The sequence below is a fragment of the Stenella coeruleoalba genome (genome assembly GCF_951394435.1).
Source record: "Stenella coeruleoalba genome assembly, chromosome: 19".
In the NCBI taxonomy this organism is placed as follows: Eukaryota; Metazoa; Chordata; class Mammalia; order Artiodactyla; family Delphinidae; genus Stenella; species Stenella coeruleoalba.
Window position 1 is genome coordinate 51,857,543 of NC_137165.1, and position 24,345 is coordinate 51,881,887.

At 55.4% G+C, this 24,345-nt stretch overlaps 1 protein-coding gene across 11 annotated transcripts in view; it reads right to left on the minus strand.

Annotated features, from left to right (window-relative positions):
• Positions 1-24,345, minus strand: part of PGS1 (phosphatidylglycerophosphate synthase 1) — a 108,538-nt gene that overhangs the window by 79,066 nt on the left and 5,127 nt on the right. For 6 of the 11 annotated variants that reach the window (XR_013825074.1, XR_013825075.1, XR_013825076.1 and 3 more), the window contains exons 2-8: positions 20,381-20,570; positions 17,371-17,448; positions 15,196-15,295; positions 14,208-14,397; positions 12,988-13,166; positions 10,462-10,983; positions 154-302 (exon numbers count right to left, since the gene is read on the minus strand). Coding sequence is in view for 4 of the 11 variants with exons in the window: in XM_079904934.1 (XP_079761060.1) it covers positions 154-302; positions 10,462-10,983; positions 12,988-13,166; positions 14,208-14,397; positions 15,196-15,295; positions 17,371-17,448; positions 20,381-20,570 (1,408 nt within the window). In the remaining 7 variants the exon portion in view is untranslated. The remainder of the gene's footprint in view (positions 1-153; positions 303-10,461; positions 10,984-12,987; positions 13,167-14,207; positions 14,398-15,195; positions 15,296-17,370; positions 17,449-20,380; positions 20,571-24,345) is intronic. The other 5 variants (XR_013825070.1, XR_013825072.1, XR_013825073.1 and 2 more) reach the window with 3 other exon arrangements.

Genomic DNA, 24,345 nt, shown 5'->3' on the forward strand with positions numbered 1-24,345 from the left:
CAGGACCGGCCACCAGGACACGCGAGAGGACGCCGGTTCTTTCCTACTCTGCTCAGCCCCCGGCAGGAGACGACGGCAGAGGCAGCCCTCGGGGACCTGGCTCCCAGCTATGCCCCCCCCACCCCCGGGGAGGTCCCACCCACCCCAACCGACCTGGTGAAGCTGCTGCTGCAGGGCCCGGCTCTCCGTCACGATGGCGATCTGGGCCTCCAGGTCCCGGTGAACTGACCTGTACCCAAAATTAGGAGAGCCAATCAACGTGAGGCAGGGCAGGCTGCTCCCTGCCAGGTACAGCCAGAGGCCTGCAGGGAAAAGGAAACGTGCAGACAGGAAGTGAGCACAGCAGCTGCCACAGCCTCTCCAGTCGCGCTCCAACCTAAGAGGAGAGCAGCCCCCCACGGGGTTTGCGTGAACAAGACACCGAGGGGACGGGCTAAGCAGGGGCCACGTCTGCCCAGCCCAGGGTGCTGCCAGGAGACGCAGGGACCGCAGCGTCTGCAGGGCAGCCTGGCACTAGGGACACTCACTGGGACAGCTCCCCTTTCTGCCACATGGCACGCTGTGGCCTCTTTTCCCGACAAGGCGAGAAGTGGGTTCTTAAAAGGACCATGGTGATGCCAGTGCTCAGGCTCTGTTCTCACCCCCACCCACCCCGCGATGCTACCAGAGCCCATCCCAGAGAGCGCAAGACCTCTAATCCCCACTCTCCGAACTGCCTCAGCCGCGTCCTGGCCACCATCCAGCCTCCCCTGTCCTTCCGCAGGCCCGGAGGGAAAGCGGCCCCCAGAGCTCAGGTCACACCTGCTTCTCAGGAAAGAAGCCAGCTGACCCGTGGGCTCAGGAACAGAGATGCTTTCACCCAAGCCAGCAGACGTGGGGCGGTTACGGGCATGACGAAGGACTGGGTTTAAGAGCGGGTTACTTGGCAAAGCAGGCCGTAAGCAGCCTGTGGGGTGGAGGGCATCTGTCCTTCCTCCTAGAACTGGCGTGAGGACGGCCCCACCAAAACCCTTGCAAGAGCAGAGGGCAGAGAAGCGAGGGGACTGGTCCAGCCCCCAACTCCTCCCAGAGGAGCGCTCCGTGGGCCCAAGTCAGAGCTCTCGATGTCTGGGCTCCTATGGGATTTTGTCCCAAATCTCTTAAGGTGGAGCCTGGGTCTGACCGAGCTATTAAGGGTCCCTGCAAGGGGAGGAGCAGCCCAGCACGGGCCCTTTAAGAGGGTTTTGGGGCGGGGGACAGCCGATAGAGCCCCAGCCTGAAAACAGAGCTCAGGTTACTCCACCGCTGCATCCACCTGCTGCATCTACCTGAAGACGAGCTGGGCCCTGCCTCCCCAGGGCCACTCAACTCTCCCTCGCTCAGACTGCTGACTGTGAAGCCCATCGGGGCACCAGAAATGAGCCTGCTGGGGGCTCGGGGCTTTAGGCCAGACAGACGAGAGGTCACGAGAGGCCAGCGCACGAGAGAACCTGGAAGGCCCGGTCCGTTTCAGTCCCAACCCAGACAACACTGCTTCCCCCTTTTTTGCTAGAAAATAAGCCAGTTAATACCACAGACAGAGGAAAAAGCAGGGCTCGGTGTGAGCAGCCATGTGGTAGCGGCTCCTGCCTTGCCCGCCACCCTCTCCCAGCCCTGGGAACTCGCCATCTCTGACAACACCACAGCGACATCTCTGTAATGAAGGTGGTGGATTCTCTCAGAATCCTACATGTCACCTGAAACACGGCAGGCAGGTCCTCTGCTTTGCACCCCATTCCATCCCCTCTGAGTTCCAGGCCCCATCAGGACTACTTCTCCTAAAAAGACTATTCCCCAAACCTAACCTCTCAAGGACATCTGCTGCCCAGACTTCCTTCCTCCTACGGCGAGCCCAGGCTTGCATCTGGCCTCTTGTATCTTTCCCTCCACGCTGCACCAAGAGCGCCCAGGCCAGGACACCCAGTGTGGGAACGTCAGTCCCAGGCTCCTCTGCAGGCCACCCTGCACAGGGCTGGCCTCCTCGCACCCTTCCACCACCACGGGTCTCTCCCCTGCCAACGTGAGACTTTCAAAGGGCACACAGGCACGCAGGAGCAACACAAGCAAATCAACAACATGTAACACACACCACGCTCCTAAAATAGAAGGCCATTTCCTAATTCTCACTCAGAACAGGAGCATTTCCAAGAACGTCTTGGGTAAGAGATGACGACTCTCTGCTGCCTGTTCCTGTAATATGCCTGCCACCCCCCCAACACACACACGCAGGGGCCACATCAAAGCCACTGGCTTGTCCGTGTGTATCGCTCGATCGACTGTAGCCCGCTCCGCTGGGCCGCTGCATGTAAGCAACCGTGTGGCTCATCTTAGCACGCGGCCAGACCACACGGGTGGGCAGGCTGGCCCTGGCACTCTGCTCCAGATGCCCAGGGAGGTCCGAGTGTCCTCCTCTGCAGTAAAGGCCCTCCATCTGCACTAGGCTCAGCCGCCCCGCCCCAGCCCTCCATAAGCCCAGGGCTGGGTGAGATCTCCACCTGTTGTCACTGTTCCAACTCTTCTTTTATTCAATGTATTTTATTATTTCATATATTTTTTTTTTTGGCTGCACCACATGGCTTGCAGGATCTTAGCTCCCCAACCAGGGATCAAACCCGTGCCCCCTGCAGTGGAAGCTCAGAGTCCTAACCACTGGACTACCGGGGAATTCCCTGTTCCAACTCTTCTGATGCCAAGATTGGCCCCGTAAAGACATTGGGTCTGCTTGGTGCTACCTGTCCAGCTGGCTTGCCCAAGCCTACTTAGAGAGGGGACAGGTGAGAGCCAGGACTAAGGAGGCCCAACACCCACATGGGTGATGTGGGATTAGGCTGGTGTAAATCACTTGCCACCATGACCCTGTGTCCCTCCAAGGCTCCCAGACCACAGCATCTGGCAGAAAAGGTGGGAAGGGCCTGGTCTTACACGTACTTATTTGTAAAATCTGCCTAAGGGCTTCCCTGGTGGTGCAGTGGTTGAGAGTCCGCCTGCCGATGCAGGGGACGCGGGTTCGTGCCCCGGTCCGGGAAGATCCCACATACCACAGAGCGGCTGGGCCCGTGAGCCATGGCCACTAAGCCTGCGCGTCTGGAGCCTGTGCTGGGAGAGGCCACAGCAGTGAGAGGCCCGCGTACAGTAAAAAAAAAAAAAAATCTGCCTAACCGCAGACCGCTCCCTCTCAAGGCAGCCTATGGGTCAGCCATCAGAGGCAGGCAGCCCATCTCAGCCCGGCCCGCAGCTCCCCAGTATGGACCACTGCTTCTCAACCTGTTTTCATTCCTGATCCCTGAAGGAGCTTTTTAGCCCTGCTGAAGACTTTTCCAGCACCCTCCCCAAGAACCAGTCTCTGCTCCGTGAGGCAGCATCAACCCTGTTGGTTGTGTATGACATACACCTATTTCTTCTCTTTTCTCTCTTCCCTGCCACCTCGGCCTCCCTCAGCTTCTTTCCTCTCTGGCCCAGGGTGGACTTCAGGCGAGGGCTTGGATTAAAGAGGCAGCGCTTTTTTACCTACTGACCACTTTGGTGAGGCCTGCAATCACTCAACCAACTTTCCCTGTAGACTCATTTGCACGGTCTTTCTCCATCGAAAAGAAAATAAAGACCATAAATGGCGAGACGGCCACCCTTTGGCGTGCCGTGATGGGGCGGGGGTTAGCGCAGCGCGGGAAGCCAGAGGGGGATGCCACACGGTGCCACCAGCAGCTCCACAGGATGCCCACAGCCTCAGAGAGCCCGGGACAGGGGCCCACTACGGACAACAGTCCTTCTAGATTGAAGACCACCAAGTCAGGAGTTTTTAGCTATTGGTCTGTGCCCTGAAGACAACTGGGAAATTCTCACTCGGCCTCCCAAGAGGCCCTTTGGAGCTCCCCTCCCGCCAGACACACAATGCCACTCAGGATGTCAGGGTGAATACACACAAAGGGTGAGACTGCCGGGCAGGGACTCACTGTCGGGAAACACAGCACTTCCCAGCCCAGCCATAAACCTGTTATCAAGCCCCAAGTCCTCATCCCAGGGCCCGACCTTTGGGCCCAACACCTCCAGCATTCCCGGAACCAGTGGATCAGGGAGAGACTCTGCGGCAGCAAGGACGGCACAGGAGGGGAGAAAGTGCCTTTGGGGGTGGGGGGGGGAAACACTGAACTTCAGCACCGGGGACAGCAGGTCTCACCACAGAGGGAGCGTGCCATGGGTACAGAGATGACTGGACTTGGCGGCCAACAACTTCCACTGCCTCCCAGCTCTGCAATGAGACATCCTGCCCCACGCCCTGGCCTCCTCTGTAGGGAGAGAGACACCTGCTTCCGCTCTGCTCGCGCCGACGGTCCTTCACAGTCCCAGCATCATGCTGAAGGGTAAACCAGAGAGCCCCAGGCTGCCCGCAGCCCTGGCTCACCCTGGCCTCCAAGCCACTTCCAACTTCAGTGCCCATCCTCCGCTCTGACCACCCTGGCCCAGGGGGTGTCCTTCAAGCCTAGTGTAATCTCGGGGCTCCACGCTTCTGTTCCCTCTGCCCGGACCTCTCCTGCCCGGGGGGGGGGGGGTCTCTGCTCAGTGTCACCTCCTCAGAGAGGCCCTCCCTGACCCCCATCTAACAGACCGCCATCAACCTGGAGCCCCCTCCTGCTCTGATCTTCTTCAAAGCCCTTTCCACGACCTGACATTGTATTTGGATAGATTCATCCACTTCTTATCTGCTTCCCAGTAACCCACACCTCACGAGGGCAGGGAGTTGGTCTAGTCCCCAGTGATGTATCCCCAATGCCCTGAATGCTGCCTGGCACACAGCAGGCCCTCAATAAATACTTGTTTGAACAAAATAAGTAAAATGCGGATAAAAACACCTCTTCCAGGGCTTCCCTGGTGGTGCAGTGGTTGGGAGTCCGCCTGCCGATGCAGGGGACATGGGTTCGTGCCCTGGTCTGGGAAGATCCCACATGCCGCGGAGCGGCTGGGCCCGTGAGCCATGGCTGCTGAGCCTGCGCGTCCGGAGCCTGTGCTCTGCAACGGGAGAGGCCACAGCAGTGAGAGGCCCGCGTACCGCAAAAAAAAAAAAAAACATAAAAAACCACCTCTTCCAACAAATGTTTAAGTATATAAAAAGGCCTTGAGGTTCTACAGCAGGAGCACATGAACATTTCAGGTTAGAGACCTTCTTTGAGGATCTCTCCAGGAAAAATTCAAAATTATGCACCCCTCCCTCTCCTCCCCACACAATATTCTGCAATAAATTTCAGAGGGTTCTCAGATCCCTGTAAAAACAAGAGGGGACAGAAGACATCACAGTCCTAACCTCAGATGAATGAATAAGCATCACCTATCCTGAAGCCAGAACAGAACCAAAACACTCCAAGAGGCCCGGAGGCTGGTGCCTGCTCGGTCCAAGGTGAGCGGCACCGCCCCAGGCACAACCCCATCCCCAGGTGAGAACTGCCTCACGTGTGCCCCACAAACAGGGTGGAGCTGCCCTGGTTCTCACTACAAGTTCACCTTTGGGGGCCATGCCAAGTGGCCTATCGGGAAGGCAGTAAAAATAGTGACAATTCTCACAATCATTAACAGATTCCTCTGTCAGCAGAAGCCAGAAATCTCTTAATCCAGTGGCCCTGCCCCGCCCTCGCCACACACAGCGTGCTGTTAATGCTGGAATATTGCATCCACACGAAATCAAAGTCAACATCTTAACAGCAGGCACAGCCCACGTCCCCCAGCATGGATGTGTCCCTTGCTCTCACAGCAAGAAATCCCATGATGGTGCATACACCACCTCTCAGTCCCCTCCTCTCCATGGAGCAGAAAGCTAAGAAGATGCGAGAACTAGGTTTGACACACTTCATACTCACTCAGACTCCCCTGAAGTTGCTGCCTCTCCAAGACCTAAAGAGGTTAGTTCATTGGCACAAGGTAGACAGAGCACGCACAACCGCTGACAATGCCATCCTACTCCTGGTACCCTGTACCCTACTCTCAACCAGGACCAAGTTTAAAAGGGGAACCCCTGGAAGCAACTGAGATGTTGTTCAGTAGGCGAGAGGATAAACCGTGGTCCATCCAAAAAATGATATACATTCAGCCCTAAAAAGAAATGACCTATCAAGCCATGAATAGACGTGGAGGAAACTTCAATGCATGGTAAGTGAAAGAGGCCTGTTTGAAAAGGCTTCAGGCTGTATGATTCCAACTATATAATATTCTGGAAACGGCAAAACTATGGAGACAATAAAAAAAATCTACGATTGCCCAGGGCGGAGGCCAGGGGTGTTGGGGGGAGATAGGCAGAGCACAAGAACACAGAGCGGGGGGGGGGGGGTCCCCTGGTGGTGCAGGGGTTAAGAACCCGCCCGTCAATGCAGGGGACACAGGTTCGAGCCCTGGTCCGGGAAGATCCCACATGCCGCAGAGCAACTAAGCCCGTGCGCCACAACTACTGAGCCTGCGCTCTAGAGCCTGCGTGCCACAACTACTGAGCCCACGGGCCACAACTACTGAAGCCCGCGCGCCTAGAGCCCGTGCTCCACAATGAGAGAAGCCACTGCAACGAGAAGCCCGCACGCAGCAACGAAGAGTAGCCCCCACTTGCCGCAACTAGACAAAGCTCGTGCGCAGCAACAAAGACACAACACAGCCAAAAATAAACAAGTAAAATAAATTTATTTAAAAAAAAAAAAAAGAGCACAGAGGGATTTTAGGGTAGCGCAACTGCTCTATACATTTGTCCAAACCCACAGAACGCACACCACCAAGACGAACGCTGATGCAAACCGTGGACTCAGGGTGACAATCACGCGTCTCTGTGGGTTCATCAATTATAATAAACGTAGTGGGGGGGCTGTGCATGTGTTGGGGAGCAGGGAGAACACGGGAACTCTCTGTACCTTCCTCTCAGTTTTGCTGTGCACCTAACACTGATCTAAAAAAACTAAGTCTTTAAACTCCAGCTGAGCTGGTGGTGCTCCCCATTAGGTCGGAATGCTCCCCCGCTCCCAGAACCCTGTTCCACCTCACCCACCAGGTGAGGAACGAAGGCCGGGCAACAGGAAGCTGACAAACCACCAATCAGAAGCGCTGCCAACTGACGGATGTCGAAGGTGGACCCCTACCCTCCCACACCCCCAAAACCCTCCTGAGGCCAAGCAGATGCTGGTAATAAGACTTCCGGGTTCAGTGTCGCCCTTCACTGAGCCATGGGGAGATCAGCAACAAAACTATAGGTGAGGAGGGCTTCCCTGGTGGCGCAGTGGTTGAGAGTCCGCCTGCCGACGCAGGGGACATGGGTTCGTGCCCCAGTCCGGGAAGATCCCACATGCCGCGGAGCGGCTGGGCCCATGAGCCATGGCCGCTGGGCCTGCGCGTCCGGAGCCTGTGCTCCGCAACGGGAGAGGCCACAACAGTGAGAGGCCCGCGTACCACCAAAAAAAAAAAAAAAAAAAAAAAAAAAACTATAGGTGAGGAGGATGCTTCTCTTCGCCAGGGGTCCCAGCCCTCTGACACCACACATGGCGTCCCTGCCACGACCCCTGGGACTCTATTCCTCGCCCATGAACCGCACGGTCACTTCACAGAAACTCGAACGCATGCATGTCACCATTCCCTCTGAGTACAACCCAAAGCCATCGCCCCAGCTGACACGGAGGTTGAACCTGGTCCCTCCACTTGTGCCAAAGGCAAATTTGGGCCAAGAACCAGGCTTCGAGACTCCCATCCTGGTAACCTGTCCACCACATCATGCTTACCCAGGGTAATAAAACTAACCAGATAAAAACTCCCAATAAAAACTAACCAGATGGGACCACATTGCCAAAGGGGTCTCTAGTACATGCCTTTAAAGAGTGGAAGGTCCCTCTGGTTCTTTGAAGCAGCTCAACTTACTAAAATGGGATATATATTCAAGTCTGCTAGGAAATCGACAGAGTAGCCAGTGAGGCGGCCTCCGCTCAGGCCACTGGGCAGAGCCAGCGCTGCTCCAGCCGAGCACGCACCCCTGCTCCACGTTCCTGGCGACATTCGGTGAGCAGAAAACAACAGAGTACACCCCAGCCCTCGGGGCCTCCCGTCACCAGACTGCACTGCTATCCACTAGCACCCGTGGACTGGCGTGGCCGTTGCCCACGAGAAGGCTGTTTCTCCCCACCTCGCCTGCCAGCATCCACAGGCCTGGACCGAGCGGAGCTTTCCTGCATCGCCTCGCACGTGGCCACCAGCAGGTTCAACACAGTCAGGGCCCAGAGCCTCGGGGTGCCTGACTCCCAGAGGCATGCAGCGCTGACAGTGCTCTCGGAGGGCAAGGGTCTGGAAGCGGGAACACGGTGTCCCCGTTCCCCCTCATCGCCCAAGGGCTTCTGGAAGCAGGAGCCCGGGGAAGGGAACTGTAGTATAGGCCACTCAGCCATGGGGAAGAATTTTCCGGGGCCCAAAGGCAGACACACCGCTTGCACCCAGCATGGCCTCTGCACAGGGCAGGCAATCAGTAGATGGTCCACCACTCCACAGTCCAAATCCAGCGCCACCTGCGCTGCCAGCTCCTTGTCCTAGGTTGCTTTGGGGGAAATGACCATCAAGAGATGACTCAGAAAGGGGGGCTGACGTAAGAGCCCCCACTATCGAGCACAGCCACTAGGCAGGGAAGGGCCTGGCCTCTCATTTCAGCGCTGAGTGATCTGACCTTTGGCTCCTGCTGTTAGGGTGAGGTGTCTTCTGCGCGGAAGCCCCTCTCCACGTGCCCCGTCGTGCTCTCCCTCTCCCCCTCTACTGCACACACCCTGGGATTCCTGGCCTTCCCCACTAAGCCAGCTGCCAGGTGGCAGGGCTCCACCCGCAACAGGGCGTGCGGCAGGAGGGAGCGGCTGGAGCACGCCAGTCCGGGAAAAGGCGAGACACACTGGAAAAGCCGGTTGGGTGTTTCTGTTTCAACGGTAACTGGGGAGTCACTGCACGTTTATCAGCGCAGCTTCACGGAAATAACCTATAGCACGCTCAGAACTGATGGGCCAGGCTACGCTGGGGGCCCCAAAGTGACAAGGGACCCCCCGCACCGAGCCAGCCACAGGGCAGACGAGGAGCGAGCGCTCTCAATGTGCCTCTGCACGGCTCGCCAGGCACACAGGTCCCCTCAGAGCTCAAAGCTCCTCCCACTATCCAGCTCTCTGTCTCCACTACCCCACCCCAGGCACCACTGTTATTCTCAGAAGTAACAGAGCCAATCCTAAAATACCTTCCACACCCCCGTGGGCTGGCCTGCCTGCCCGGAGATACCTAATCACCGGCCGGGCTTAGCCCATGACACATCCAGGATCGGTACAATGGCAGAGCTCACTTCCCACACCAGACAGTGCCACCTGCCTGAGCAGGCACGCCGGCCTCACAGTAGCAAGTGGAAACCACCCAATCCCAGAGGGCTGGACCCAGGAGGCCTAGGGTGGCCTGGGGGGATTTCCTAGTATACCTCCAGATGGAAACCAATGGTTTAAGGAAACAAGAGTCCAACCTGAGGGTTCAAAGTGACCTCAAGTCTAAACAACATAGATGAGTGGCTGTGACAACACCATCCCCCTCCCGCCTCGCTCAGGCTCTCCGGAAGCCCCCAGGACTAGCGCAGGAGCAAAATGGGTCTCTGAAACACCAGCAAGAATTCAGGAAAGCCAGGCACTTCAGTCGGGGCTTGGGGTCCCCATGCTGTCCACTATTCCTTTACACACAGGACTAACCGAGCTGGCCGTGGGGTCTCCCGGAGGACAGAAAGGAGCAGTCACGCTCGAGATGCAGATGCCCTCGGCATGGAGAAGGCACAGGGTTCTAAACCCGTTTGTTCACATCGTGGCTATCCCCTGGGATTGTGCCACATGTGGGCTGCCCCACAGATGCACGTAACTGTGCAAGAGAGACCATTACAATATGCAATTCACACTCTGACCCACCCTGAGGCAGTCCGGTACATGTAAACATTCTAAGTAGATAGCCTCAGTTTTCTCAGCTATAAAAAAAAAAAAAAACACGAAGGTTTGGCACATAGGGGAAAAAACAGGACTGCTGAGGAAGGGACTGAAAAAGTGGGCTGTTTGACGCCAAACAAATGATCCCTAAGGAACCCTCTCTGTCCCCAAGAAGGGCAGGGCCAATGCGGGAGAACTCGGATGATCACAGAAAGACTAAAGCACGTGCCTTTTCATCTATTTGAGGGGAGAGGTTATGTGTATATTTTTTAAAACAGCCCCCCAAATGATCTGAGTTTATAAGTTTTGGGAGAGATCTTGCATAACTGAAATGCACATAAATGCGATGACTGTGATGTGCCCGCAGGGCTGTCATGGAGACAGACGGGGGAAGGGGCAGGGCTCTACCAGGCAGGCACCGGCACCACGGGCGCTAACAAGTGGGCCAACTGGTCCACCCCCCGGCTGTCCGGCATGGGGGCCGTCCTCTGACCAGCCGGCTGCCACGTACCTTTGGCATGAAACGTCCAGCCCCTCCGCCAGTACTCCTGCAGCTGGACCCGCTCCTGCTGCCCCAGGCTGCACACCTCACTGTAGAACTGCCGCTCAATATGCACGTAGGCGGCCGGGATGGCACCTGCCACCCCCTTGGCCCCGAAGAAGCCGTTCACCTCCGGCGAGGCCAGCAGGATCTGGTACTCGGCTCGCGTGCCCAAGACCAGGTCCATGTAGGCCTGGGTCAGGTTGAAGTAGCCAGTGGTAAGGTAGACCTTAGCGCCTCGCTCGGCCTCCGTCAGCAGGGTCTCAGTGACAATCTCATCGATCTGAATCTCAAAGGGCTTCATCTGGATCAATGGGTAAATCCAGGTGTCTGGGGCTGGCCTCTGGTCTCCAGCGGCGGCTGCATCTTCCTGGGTTAAGAGGGAGTTGCTGTGGAAGGTCTGGGCATGCAGCATCTGCTGGCGGGTCCTGGCTGAGTTGATCACATCCATAACCCTCTTATTGGCTGCCTTGCAATACGCAGCCCGGTCACCTAGAGGGAGACATGGCAAAGGGGAGTCAGGAGCAGAGAAGGGAGGCTCTGGACTCCCATTCAGCACAGGAGACACACCACATGGCATGTGACAGGCAAGCACAGATGCCGCAACTGATCCTTCACCAAACACGTCTCGATTGAGCACAAGACACTGGGCCCATGTGAGGCTCCTCTGTGGACAGAAATGCCCGGAAAAGGATCTTGCCACAAGAAGCCTGCACTCAGGGGGAAATGAAAAGGCCTCTACCAATCCACTTACGAAAAGTTCAAAAACAGGCAAGACTAGTTGAGGGCGGCAGTGGTCAGGATAGTGGGCACACAGGGGTCACGCCTGGCTAGGGACCCGAGGGGGCTTCTGGGAGCCAACCCACTATGAACACGTACATAAGCTGCACACACGTGACTAGTGTGCATGTTACACGTCAGAAAGAACATGTGTCTGACAGAGACACGTTTAAGTATGACCAGAGAGCAGGAGAGCGAGCCACAAAGGGTCAGAGGTGAACAGGCAGGCTCTGGGCCTTGTTTTCACACGGACACCAGTGACGAGTGGCTGCATGGACACAATGAAGGGAAAAGAAGTGAGTCTAAACTCTATCACTAGATGATAAGAGAGTTAATGAGCTAAAGCGTCCAACTCAAGAAGTTAGGAGGAAAAACAACAGGAAAAGCCAAAAAATACAGTACAAGGAAGCACATTATATAAAGCAGAAATTAACAGAAAGAAAACAACAATATAAAAATAGGTAACTTCAACATTGTCAAAAGTTGATTCTCTGAAAAAACTGACAGAATAGCAAGCCTTGGGCAGGGCTGATCAACAAGAGAGAGACGGGCAGCACGACTGTCCTGGTCACCGCTCTCACGCTCTGGGCTGGGAACAGGCGCACACGCCCGAGTGCCTTCCAGGGCTGGGCAACAGCCCAGAGAAGGAATGTTGCTTGTGGGGATCCCTCCTTACTGACGGCGGCCACCACGGGGGCCGCTCACTCACTGCTTCTCTTGAGCTGCCCTGGTCCCGAACACGGCTGTGCCCAGCCCCCCACGCCCTCTGAGCGTGCTCTCAATTCTGCCCCGAATGGGGGCCCTTTTTTCTGCATATTCACGCCAGGCCTGTTAAGTTAGATCAGGGGTCAGCCAGTGTTTCCTGTACGGGCCAGACAGTAAATATGTCAGGCTCTGTGAGCCAGAGGGCAAAATTGAGAACACTGTGTAGGTGCTCATATAATGCAAGAGAACACAGACTTCCATGAATTTGTATTGTGGAAATTTAAATCATAACAGTAATTATCATACTACTCTACAGCACACAGGCGTAGTGGCAGCAGGCAAGGCAGGCACTCAGATCACGGGCTGGCTCCACAGTGCACAGATCCCCAGGCCCCCGGGACAGGGTTCCCACCAGACATCCCCACTCAGATGCTTCCTTTCTGGCTCTTCTCCTCACATGGGCTAGGTTTAACCCGTTCCCCACATTGCTGACACGGTTGCAAATTCAGCAGCAGGCCTCCTTAAAGGCCACCAGGAAGCCACGGCCACAAGAATCACAGGAATGCAAATAGCCCGGGAATGCTAGATGCCAGGGTTTGCCTGTTTCCAGTGAGCAGGACCGAGGACTCTCCCATTTCACGTTCCAGGCAGGAGGCCGCAGACCTCAATGGAGCCGAGAGCCACAGACCCTCTGTGCTCCAGAGTCACGGGAGGTGGCCCTGAGGGGGGTGGCCATCCACCAGGCCGCTTCCTGTAAGTGCAGGGCAGGCTCCCGGCTCACTCCCGCGGGCACCCAGACCCGAGGCCCACAATCGCACCTTCCCCGGCGGCTCCCTCACCCGCAGAGCATGACCGATAGCCAGTGAGTCACGTCTGTCTGGCTCCAAAGACAAAAGCAGAACAAGGCTCTGCCACCCAAGTCTCCTAAACCCGTGGCAAGGCCCCCAGAGGCGCGCCCTCCTCACCCTCACCACCCCCAGGCTCAGGAGGGCGAGGAGCCCGGGACCCTACCTTTGTAAGGATGCACCATCCCCTCCACCACCTGCACTGTGTCGTCCCCCTGCAACTGCAGGGACACGTCCCCCACCGCGTCCACCAGCTCCGTGAAGAAGTCCGCAATCTCAGGACAGTCCTGCAAGAACACGTAGCGGTCCTGCCGGTTGGTGAAGTAGGAGTCACTCAGGTTTGCGCTACAGGGAGGAAAGCAGCAGGTGAGGACTCAGGCGATAGGGTGCGACAGCAAGTGCTGGTGACCCCGGTCTCAGGGTCACCAGCAGGAGCAGGGGAGCAACCAACTTGGATCAGGTGCACCAGCAGCCAATTAACAAACAGCTACTGACGGGCTACCCTGGGGGCGCAGTGGTTAGGAATCCGGCCACCAATGCAGGGGACACAGGTTCCAGCCCTGGCCCGGGAGGATCCCATATGCCGCAGAGCAGCTAAGCCGGCGCACCACAACTACTGAGCCTGCGCTCTAGAGCCCACGAGCCACAACTACTGAGCCCGCATGCCACAACTACTGAAGCCCGTGCACCTAGAGCCCGTGCTCCGCAATGAGAGAAGCCACTGTAATGAGAAGCCCGCGCACCGCGACAAAGAGTAGCCCCTGCTCGCCGCAACTAGAGAAAGCCCGCGCACAGCAATGAAGACCCTACACAGCCAAAAATAAATAAATAAACAGATAAAATACAATAAAATAAAACAAACAGCTACTAAGCCTGGCCGCTCACGAGAGGTGGGCGAGAGTGACACTAAGGTGACACAGAGGAGTGACCGCAAGGCTGTCCCCTCACCGAGCTGACCACCGAGAGGAGATGCAGACACTTACAGAGCCAAGGACCACTCGGGCTTGGCCCCAGTGTCCCCCAAAGGGCCTGGATTCCCACCCAGCCCTGCCTGACAAAGTTATTTGTCCTCTCAGGCTTCCTGTGTACAAAGTGAGGGAAAGACCACGTGGGGTGACAGTGAGCATTAGCTGAGACAGTACACGAGGGGCTCACCCAGGAGCAAACACAGAGTAAGGGCTCAGTAAACCACGGCCAGCTTTCAGTCGCCCTTCGTGGCTTCCAGCCTCCATGGCAGACAGGACACCGGGAAGACGCCGGGAGGGCCAGGCAACCAGACTAAACACGTAGCAGCAGGCCCTCGAAGGCTCGCAGGGACGGACCTTCCCTTCTCTGCGTGCTGCTGGTCTCTGCCCTGGAGACCCCGACAGAAGGAAGCCAACTCACCCGCTCAGGACGACGCTGTTGTCGAAGAGGTACACCTTGATGTGCTGCAGGCCGATGGTCTCGTTGAAGCGCTCAGGGATGAGGAGCCGGAGGAGCCCACGGAGGTTAGGCGTGTGGAAGAGAGACACTCGGACCTGTTCTGGAAACCTCTGCAGGAGTGGGAGCAGCATCGTGCGAGAGTTTTTCCTTCCTGAAGACGTGGGCAAGCAGGAAAGCAAGGACGGCAGTCACACCAGGAAAAACATGCAGCCCGCCAGTGCAGCGCCACCTACCAAGGGCCTGCGCAGCCGTCCAAGTCAGACCGCCGGGGGCTGTTTTCAGCCAGAGGGGCTCCGGGACAGCTTCTACCTGGACACCCACCACATCTCGGGGCAGGACTGAGCGGCCCGTGTAGCGGACATCCGCTCTTCCAGCCCCACGGCACCCTCTACCCGCCTCATGGTAACTGCACCCAATCTCCTCCCGGGGGCACCACCCAGCCCCGCTCTCATATTTCTGCTCTGGGTGAAGATGACTCTGTCCACCCCAGCTCTGGGAAGGCACGCAGGCCCAGGCTGGGCCGGTCAGCACGCTCAGGAGGCCCGGCACAGAGCCCGAGACAGGCCATGCAGGAGCTCCAGGCTGACCACGAGGGAAGCAGATGCTCTTCCAGTGGACAAGATGTGGCAAGATGGGCCTGGGACTGCCAGAGGCTGCTGCAAGGAGCCAGAGAATGAAGCCAGCCTAAAGGTCCAAGCCCCAAATCACGACCCACCCGAATCAGGTCAGACGTGGAAGTCAAAACAATTCTCTTTTTCCCAAAGTCATTTTTACTTGGACTGTCGGTCACTTGCCACAGACAGAATCCTGACAGACAGGCCGTCCTGGGCCATCCCAGAAGGGCTTCAAATAGCCTTGCTGCTGGCTAAGGACAGGGCGGTGAGGGTGTAATTCCTCGTTCTTCCTGAACAGGGAAGAATCAGGGGGCCAGGGAGGGCGTCAGACCTACCTCTTGAGCCCCGCGTGAAGTCTAAGAGAATGGACACCCTGAGGTCGGAAGGAAACTTCGTCTGGAGTGACTTTTCTAGAGTGCTTTCCAGGCAATCCACCTGCCAAGAAAAGACCCCAAAAGAACAGAAATGAAAGATCTGAAAAGATGGTTATGTATTAAAGAAATGAACCAACCTGTCAGCTAATGCCCCCACGGTCCTCTTTGAACACACACACAAGCATGTACACGCACACACCAGCCACGCTTGCCCAGAAGCCAACGATGCAGAATCTCTTCACCTGAGGCCACCGCGGTAACCGTAATCCGAAGACATGGCGTCTGCGGCCCGGGCCTGGCAGGATGAAGGCTCTGGGAGTCAGGGACGCGGTGCCCAAGGGTCTGGACCTCGCCGCTCTTGAAAACACTAAGACACCAGCTCCCACACACGTTCCAATGGATCATCCTTACAGGCACACAACAAACAGCGCCCCACACACAGACATCACTCGGTAAATATTTGCTGAACAAATAAATCCAAGACACAACCTGCCCACTGCCACTCTCCACAGGCTGGACGTGGCATTCTTCTCCCAGGAGAACAAACACGCTTCCCAAGGTGGCAGCTAAGAGCACGTCCTGAAAGCGGGGCAGCCTTTCCTCACACAGGAAGGGAAGGGGTGGGCTCTCTCCTGCCCCCTACCACAGCCCCTGTTCTCCTCCAGCTATGCCCTGGGGGTTGCTGAACAAGGCAAACCAAGAAACACTTGCTGTGGGCAAGGGTCCATCTCACTCCCTCAGAGTAGAAAGCCATCCAGGGACTCCGACAACACAACGACCTCATTCACACCCACTTCAGCTCAACCTACAGATTCTGCGCTGGGCTCGTCCTACAGGAAGCACCCGCTGCACAACAGCTGACGTCTGCTCCTTCCCAGCCCCGCGTGTCTCGCTGGAAGGGACAAGCACGGCATGACAGCAAGTCTAGGTGGAGCCAGGCTGGCCGCAGACCCGCACCCGACACCAGCCCTGGGCGAAAGCAACGGCCAGCTCGACCTGCCATGCTGGCTCCTCTGTCTAACACAGACTCAGAAAGCCTTCTCTATAAAGGACCAGACAGTAAATATCTTGGGCTTTGCAGGTCAGATGATCCCTGTCACAGTTACTCAGTTCAGCCACTGTAGCAAGAAAGCAGCCATAGACAGAACAAAAATTAATGAGAGTCACTATGCTCCAATAAAGCTTCGTTTATGGACACAGAGAGCTGAATTTCACATGCTTTTCATGTGACACAATTACTACTCCTCTTTTGATCTTTTGCCAAACATTGAAAATGTAAAGCAGAGGACACGGGTTTGAGCCCTGGTCCAGGAAGATCCCACATGGCAGAAGATCTAGGTGCACGGGCTTCAGTAGTCATGGCTCACGGGCTCTAGAGCACAGGCTCAGTAGTTGTGGCGCATGGGCAGAGCAACTAAGCCCATGCGCCACAACTACTGAGCCTGCACTCTAGAGCCCGCACGCCACGACTACTGAAGCCCGCGTGCCTAGAGCCAGTGCTCCGCAACGAGAAGCCACTGCAATGAGAAGCCCGCGCACCGCAACGAAGAGTAGTCCCTGCTCGCCACAACTAGAGAAAGCCTGAGCACAGCAACAAAGACCCAACGCAGCCAAAAATAAAATAAACAAATAAATTTATTTTTAAAGAAAGAGAGAAGCCACCGCAATGAGAAGCCCACGCACCGCAAGGAAGAGTAGCCCCCACTCACTGCAACTAGAGAAAGCCCGCACGCAGCAACAAAAACTCAACGCAGCCAAAAATAAATAAATAAATTTAAAAAAAAGAAAATGTGAACACCATCCTTAGCCCATATTCCACACATAAATAGGCAGTGGCCAGGTTTGGCCTGCGGGTCACAATTCTCGGAGCCCCGGCTTGGCAGACAGATGGCCTACGGCCCCTGCGCAGGGTGAGGAGGACACGGGCCAGCGAGGTCAGGAGGCCCAGGATCACATCTCCCTGCACCCCTACCTGATCCTCCTGACGTGCCCCAGAATCTGGGGCAACAAGAACAAAAGCTGGCCTGAGACGCAGGCCAAGGAGGGCGGCTCTACCCCAACTCCACGGCTCTACACAGCCCGAGGTTTTAGGGTGACTCACTACTGCCAGTAGGACCACCCCTGCTTAAACCTTACCAGTTCCTGTTCCAAAGGACCTGTCCCCAGGTAGAGGGACGCCATCACGACCCGCCTCTTGGCTACTTTTATCTGCCCCTGAAGAGAAGAAACAATTCAAAATTCATAATCACCATTTTCACAGTTCAGTGAGAAAGATACAGTCCTTTGATATTGGAGGCAAATAACACTGCAAGCTGCACTATCCTGTATCTTCACCAATTAATATTTAAAGCAAGCCCCAAATGTGTGTGGTAACCTACCAGGTTAGGACCCACAACCCTAATTTAAAATACTCAGCCTGAAAGTAAGGCATGATCTAGCCATGCTATAAGATACAGCACAGCCACGAAAAGAATGACGGTCTTTGCACACTGACCTGAGGGGATGGCCACAGTGCACTGCAGGAACAGAAGCAAATCACTGAACAGAACGTAAACCATGCTCCCCCGTCACCACCCCATGCACACCTGTATGGGGGTGTGTGTGTGTGTGTGTGTGTCCGAGGAGCAGAGCCAGACGAGGGAGTGCGGGGGCAAACTTGCACTCCAGCCCCGTCTGCACAGCTGGGGTTTTATAATGAGCATGTAATTTTTTTTTAAATAAATTTATTTATGTTTATTTTTGGCTGTGTCGGGTCTTCGTCGCTGCACGCGGGCTTTCTCTAGTTGTGGTGAGCGGGGGCTACTCTTCATTGCGGTGCACGAGCTTCTCATTGCGGTGGCTTCTCTTGTTACAGACCACGGGCTCTAGGCATGCGGGCTTCAGTAGTTGTGGCACGCGGGCTCAGTAGCTCTAGAGCACAGGCTCAGTAGTTGTGGAGCACAGGCTTAGCTGCTCCACGGCATGTGGGATCTTCCCGGACCAGAGCTCAAACCCGTGTCACCTGCATTGGCAGGCGGATTCTTAACCACTGCGCCACCAGGGAAGTCCCAAGCATGCAACAGTTTTGAGATGCAGACAGACAGGTACCTAGCTAGACACACAAACAGAACACACCAACATTCAAAGATGATGCATCAGTTCCAATAGCCAGCATCCTCTCCCGAGACCTGATCCAGCCATGGGAGTACACCAGACCCCTCACCAGCGCGGCCAGGCCCCAGAGGAGGTCAAGAGCAGGAAGAAGGGCAGCACCACCCTCAGGGCAAGCTGGCGAGGGCACCGGGGAGGCAGGACACACACACGTGCTGGCTTTCCCACATGGCCCCCACAGCCTGCACTGTCGACGGAGGAAGAGGGGCATCTTGACTAGATAAACACACCAACACACCACTGGGAAAGGCTTATATGCAAGGAACAAACAAAAGAATTTCCTATGTTTGCTGTTTCCTTCGTTTTGTTATTTATTCAGATGGTTGTTTGTGGGGAAAGTGAGTATGAAGACAGGAAAGAGAGGAAAACAAGTAAAGTGTGAGGCAATCAAGTTCGGGCAGCAAAAGTCTATGCAATTGTTTGCCATGGCACCAGGTCCTCTGGTACAAGCTCAGCTGTCACGAAGGCCTGGGCCCAGGCAGAAACCACGCTGCACTCTCTTCTCAGGGAACACGGGCCACTCTGTCCCAAGAAGAAACACATCCCGCTCCACATAGAACTTGCCGGAGAACCCGCCCATGACTCAGTGCAGAAGGCAGGGAACGGTGGCCTCGGCTTCTTCCTGGCCTGCTGGGCTGAGCCCCTCATGCGTCCCTCCAGGCGCCGCGTGGCCTCACCTCCAGGCCAGGGGACCCCCATGTGGAGACTCAGTCCATCCTTCACCCGGAGTTGATTGGAACACTAAGAACCACCTCCTTTGAAAAACCTGTTTCTTCAAGCCAAGCAGAGAACCAAGTAGGAGTAAAGAGCAAACAGCCTCAGCATCAGTTCTACACAAACAAGGACACACAGGAGAGTCAAGCAGTGTAGGGAAGTGGGGGAGAGCATGCATGCATGTATGTGCGCGCGCACACACACACGCACGCGCACACGCACACACACACACACACACACACACACACACACACACACACACACCATACCAGAATAAGCCAGCCGGAAATTAAGCTAAGAGTGGATCTACAGAACAACAGGGCAAAGGAGAGAAAATGTGCAAGCATTCAAATGAACTAGAGTTTGTTGTGCAGAAAAAGGAACATCTACATATATTTCCTGTTATGTCCCAGCACTTCTGACCGCATCATACCTTAATTCTAACATCACTGAATTAATACAAACTCAGAATTCATGTAACTAAAAATTAATTAGCGTTTAATTACTTCATTCCAATGAGCAGTTTAACCACAAATAACTAGACGTGGCATGAACACCTGACTTATGTATTGAAAGCCGAACCCCGCCAAATGCGAAGTTTAGCACCTCTACCAAGAGAGAGAAGGTACAAACTTTAGACAGAATTACGGAAAAGAACCAGGATCACGAGACCTAAAACCAGACATCCAGACTTTCCAGTTACCTGTAAGTACTCTCCACTGAATTGAGAGGCTCCCGGCCACTTCCTACATATCAAATCCCATCCACAGGTCATTATGTCTCCATTTCCTGTCATCTACTCTATGGAGCTACTGTGTGTTGGAGCCGTTGCCGGGGCAGGAGTCTGCCATGCCCTAACCAGAATGAGGTTCGTTCCCTCCCAGACGTCCTCAGCGGGGACGTGCCTGCTGAGGTCCCCAAGCTCTCACTAACCTCCCGCCTAGCCTACATCTCCAACACGGAACGAAGGGAATCAATCTGTCACAAGAAACAAAACCTAGGACCTGACCCTCAGTGCCCGCAAGCTCTGAGCTGCTCCACCTGAGACATCAGCCACCCAGGAGAGCTTCTGATCACGGCTCAACTCAGCCATCTGTGAAGCGGAAACCTAACAGGTGGAACCCGCAGGAATAAGCTGAGCAGCCATCAAAAGTGTCTAGAACAAAAAAAAAAAAAAAAAAAAGTGTCTAGAACACAAGGTGCTTCAGCCCAGGACTCGGCCAACCTTATGCCCCCAAACCTCTAATTCCATGTCTGACCCTCTCTCTTAGACACAACTTACCTTCATGAGCTCAAAAAACTCTGCAGGTGAAGAAAGCACCCTGACGTGAGAGCTGGAGACTCCGAACTCTGGAACCAGGTTTCTGATCCACTGGAAGCGATGCACACCCTCCGGACACAGGCAGCAAGGAGGCGACGTGACATGGGGGACAGCTGGAGACAGCAGAGGCGCCAACAACAGCCATGGTGGCCTGGGAAAAGAGACATACAAAGGGTCACACTTCTCAAATACTTCCTCACAAGTCTCTCTCAGCTCCTGTGGGCAAATAAGAATTTTTCGGGGTGGGCGAACTTCAGATTTCCTAGACCATCTTAAGAAAGCCCCAGTCAAACTCTGTAAAAGAATTTTTCAGCCCCTACAAGTTGAGCAACTTAAGAATTGCCAAAGCCTATGGATAAACCCCAAACTTTATGCTGATTCCAAACAACTCAAAATTTAGAGCAGCCACAAGTAAACTCAGAAAAGCCATCGCCTGGTTAATGGCCCCAACGAACCCACCCGCAGAAAGCCGCCAAAGGCTGCTTGCAAGGGCAGGTCTGGTCTCAGGCTGGTGAGTACAACCCAGACCCCCGGTTGTCTCACTGATGAGATAAATGGGCTTTTGTTCAAGGAAGGACCCAGAAAAAATTAAGTTTTCTCTTTAATACTAGGATACAGAGAGAAAAGCTGGCACTGGAAGAGGTCACCTCAAGAGGGGCCGGCAGTGACGACAACTGCCCCTTCACCCCTGGACACATTCTTCTCAGAGGTCACACCCAATCTCTGGCTGGTTCCCGTCCACTGAGGCCAAGACCGCAGTAAACAGTCCCCTGCCCACTGAGCCTCATCTTTGTCCGGATGACGAGACACCTGCAGGGGCCGGGGGAGGGCAGTGCACACCCAGAGCCCCACACCAACCAGCCCCTCATCTGACTTCCAGCAAAGAGCGGCAGGAAAATCCTTTTCAGCGCGTGACCTTCACCACGGCCTCAAGAGGGGCTCTAGGGAAAGGACGCTTAAACACCCCAAGGCCTGAAGGGCCACAAATTCCAGGAAGATGATTTCATTCACTTGCCTCCTGATAAAACGCTGAATCTTCCCAGGGTTCCTGAATGTCCCTACACACACGCCAGATGGCCTGCAGCTGTGCTTCCCAGAAAGCCCACCGGGCTGTCACGGCAACTCATTGCCAAGAAAAGTTTAGTCAGCGGGTGGAAGACACCGGGTCTGGACCCTGGGAAGCCAGGGTTCACCATGGGCCTCCGAGCAGAGGTGGGGACCACACTCCCGGGCATCAGCTTGCTACACGTCTCCTCTGGCTCCCGGGTAACAAGCAGCAAATGAAAGGCCTAGACGTGTAAACAAGGGATTGCGACCTCGATTTCCCCAAAGTGGAGGCCATGCTCCTGCTGTGCTCAAGGCTACCTTCCAGAGGGGAGAGGGAGCGCCTTCAGTCCAACGGAAAAGCATGAGAACGGGAAAGGTGCACAACAATCTATCAACGAGAAGCCGCAAAGTGGGGCTAAAGTCTAATGTTCATTAATTAAACATAGTCTGTTTGAGGAGGAAAACCCCACAGCGCTGTAAGATCAACTGATCTCCCAATCTCACAGCACTTATCGCTCAGACCATATAAAAAGTATCCAGGGTGTCGCCGGCAACCCAGGCCATGCAGTCAGTCCCCACGCGTTCTTCAGATGAGCCAACAGACTCAGAGCCACTCCCAAAAAGGAAGATGAGGAAACACCTCTTTGGCACACAGCAACCCAGGAGAGGGCAAGTGCCAACCTGGGCCTCAATCCAAGTGGTCATGTGAGCACTGATGGTGTACGGGGGAGGCACGGCCGGCCTGGGCACCACTGCCCACAAACCTGGTGGCCTCACAAGCGTACACACCTGAAATCATCTAAGAACACAAAAGAAAATGCTAAGGCTAATGAAGGAAAGGTCAAAATATACATATGGTAGATGTGCTTCAAATAACCAAAAAGGGGAGCTGCTGATGCCTGAGCTGCTGGGGACGCCTCACAACACCGTCCCTCCAAATGGGCTTTGATCGCCCGGTGGGATTCAGACAGTAAGTGCGGGGGCTCCAGGCGAGGAGAGGTGCGAGCAAAGGGAAGAGGCAGGAACTGCCAAAACCCACCAGCGCCAGAAAAACCCAGGAGGGGCTCAACAGGCAGTCCAGAGAAGACACACAGTGACTGTACGGGGGTCAGGCCCCGCCACCCAGGAGAGGGGCTCGGCAGGACAGGCTTGGCCTTGGGCCACCGCGGGCAGGCTGCGGGCCTGTCGGGCAGCTCTCCTGGGAAGCTTCAGTCCAAGTCCAGATCAGGGCCTCAGTCCAAGATCTGCTGAGGGCTTTTTTATGTTACTTCCTGTTTAACCTGTGTACTGACAGGTTTATTTTTGTTAGACAGGAGAAGAACTGAAAACCTATTAGGTTTCAGGGATTCATCGTGGAGGAGACCCAACCCTCAGGTGGTAACTTCACATTCCAAAGAGGAAGGTGCTTGGAAAAAGAGCACAGAGTTTTATAAAGGCCCCACAAGGTCGGCAAAGGTGGGGAGACCACATCCAGAGCCCAGACACTCAAAATCTAACTGCAGCACCTGGGCCGGGGCAGAAGCAGCCAGTCTCCGTGGGAGACAGCGCAGGGGCTCACGTTCTCCGTGCATCTCAGCCAGATCCCCACGGGGGTGAGTTCCCGCTTTCCATGACGGACGCCTGGGAATCTTCTCAGAAAACACTTCTCCCCGTGCCAGCCACAGCCCCTGCTGCACAGTAATCCCAGCCTCCAGGGGCCGACCACCTGCACAAGCAACTTCCCCCTCCAGGCAGCTGTCCCGGGTCAAAACCCTAACCCCCAAGAGACAGGAGGAGGCAGGGAGCTGTGGTTACTCTACAAAAAAAGCAGGGCTGTCACACTCACCATTTAGAGAACTAAACAAACACACACACATTTTCCACATCTAGGCCTGCACTCCCCTGAATCATCTCTTTCTAGATAACATGGAGCTCCCATTTCTAGTTATAGGGAGGAGGAAGTGGCAGGGGCTGGGGGGCCAGATAATAAGGTTCTGCCGCCCTCTCACTCCTTTACTCTGGATCATCAGGGAAGTTTGGAGGACAGAGCTAAGGCCAGATCAGGGGCGCGCCCTGGTACTTGAACTCAGGCAAGCCTAACTACTTTGCTACAGCCCTCAGCGGGTGGCAGAGGCGGCAACAACAATGCAAAACAATCCTCGGCCCACAATTCTGAAGGTGAAACTGACAGCATCCTCTCCAAAGGGTGGGCTCCAGCCACCACCCACACAGACACCTGACTCTGGGGAAAGGTTCAGCCAGGTGATTTAGGGCTTCCTATGAAATTTGCAAACAAATTCCCTGAGCTGGAGAGTGGGCTGGGCCTAAGTGCTGAGGACCCCTGACCTGGGGCCACTCCCTCCACCTGGAGAGGGGCCTGGGGGAATGGGGTGAGAGGATGGGGGGGGTGACGCTAGGAGAACACAGTGAGTATGGAGTGGGAGGGCAGTGGGGAAGAGAGGGAAGTTTCTTCTCAGCATCTCTAAAAGGAATCCATATCTGGACTGCCTTGACCAAGAACAGCATGCAGTAACACTCTTGTCCATGGTCCGGGGGCCACCATTAAAGCAGGGACAGCAGAAGCCTGCCCTAGACAGGACGATGCACCCACCCGACTCATGAGAGGCACAGGACCGCAGCGGGCCTTGAGTTCAGAGCAGCCAGTCAAACCGCAAGAGCGAGAGCAGAGCGGCTGCTGAGAGGCCGGAACACAGCTATGTGCAAGGGAAGCTTCAGAAAACGGGAGAAGGCATTTCTCCTTTGTGTGCAGAGACAGGAGTCTTCCATTCCACCAAACATTCTGAAGCTGCAAGTGCCCCATGGAAAAATACTGCCACACCTTGCGTTCTCCGTTCGTCAGGATGCACAACAGTGCGCCTGGAGGTCCAACCGAGCTCTCA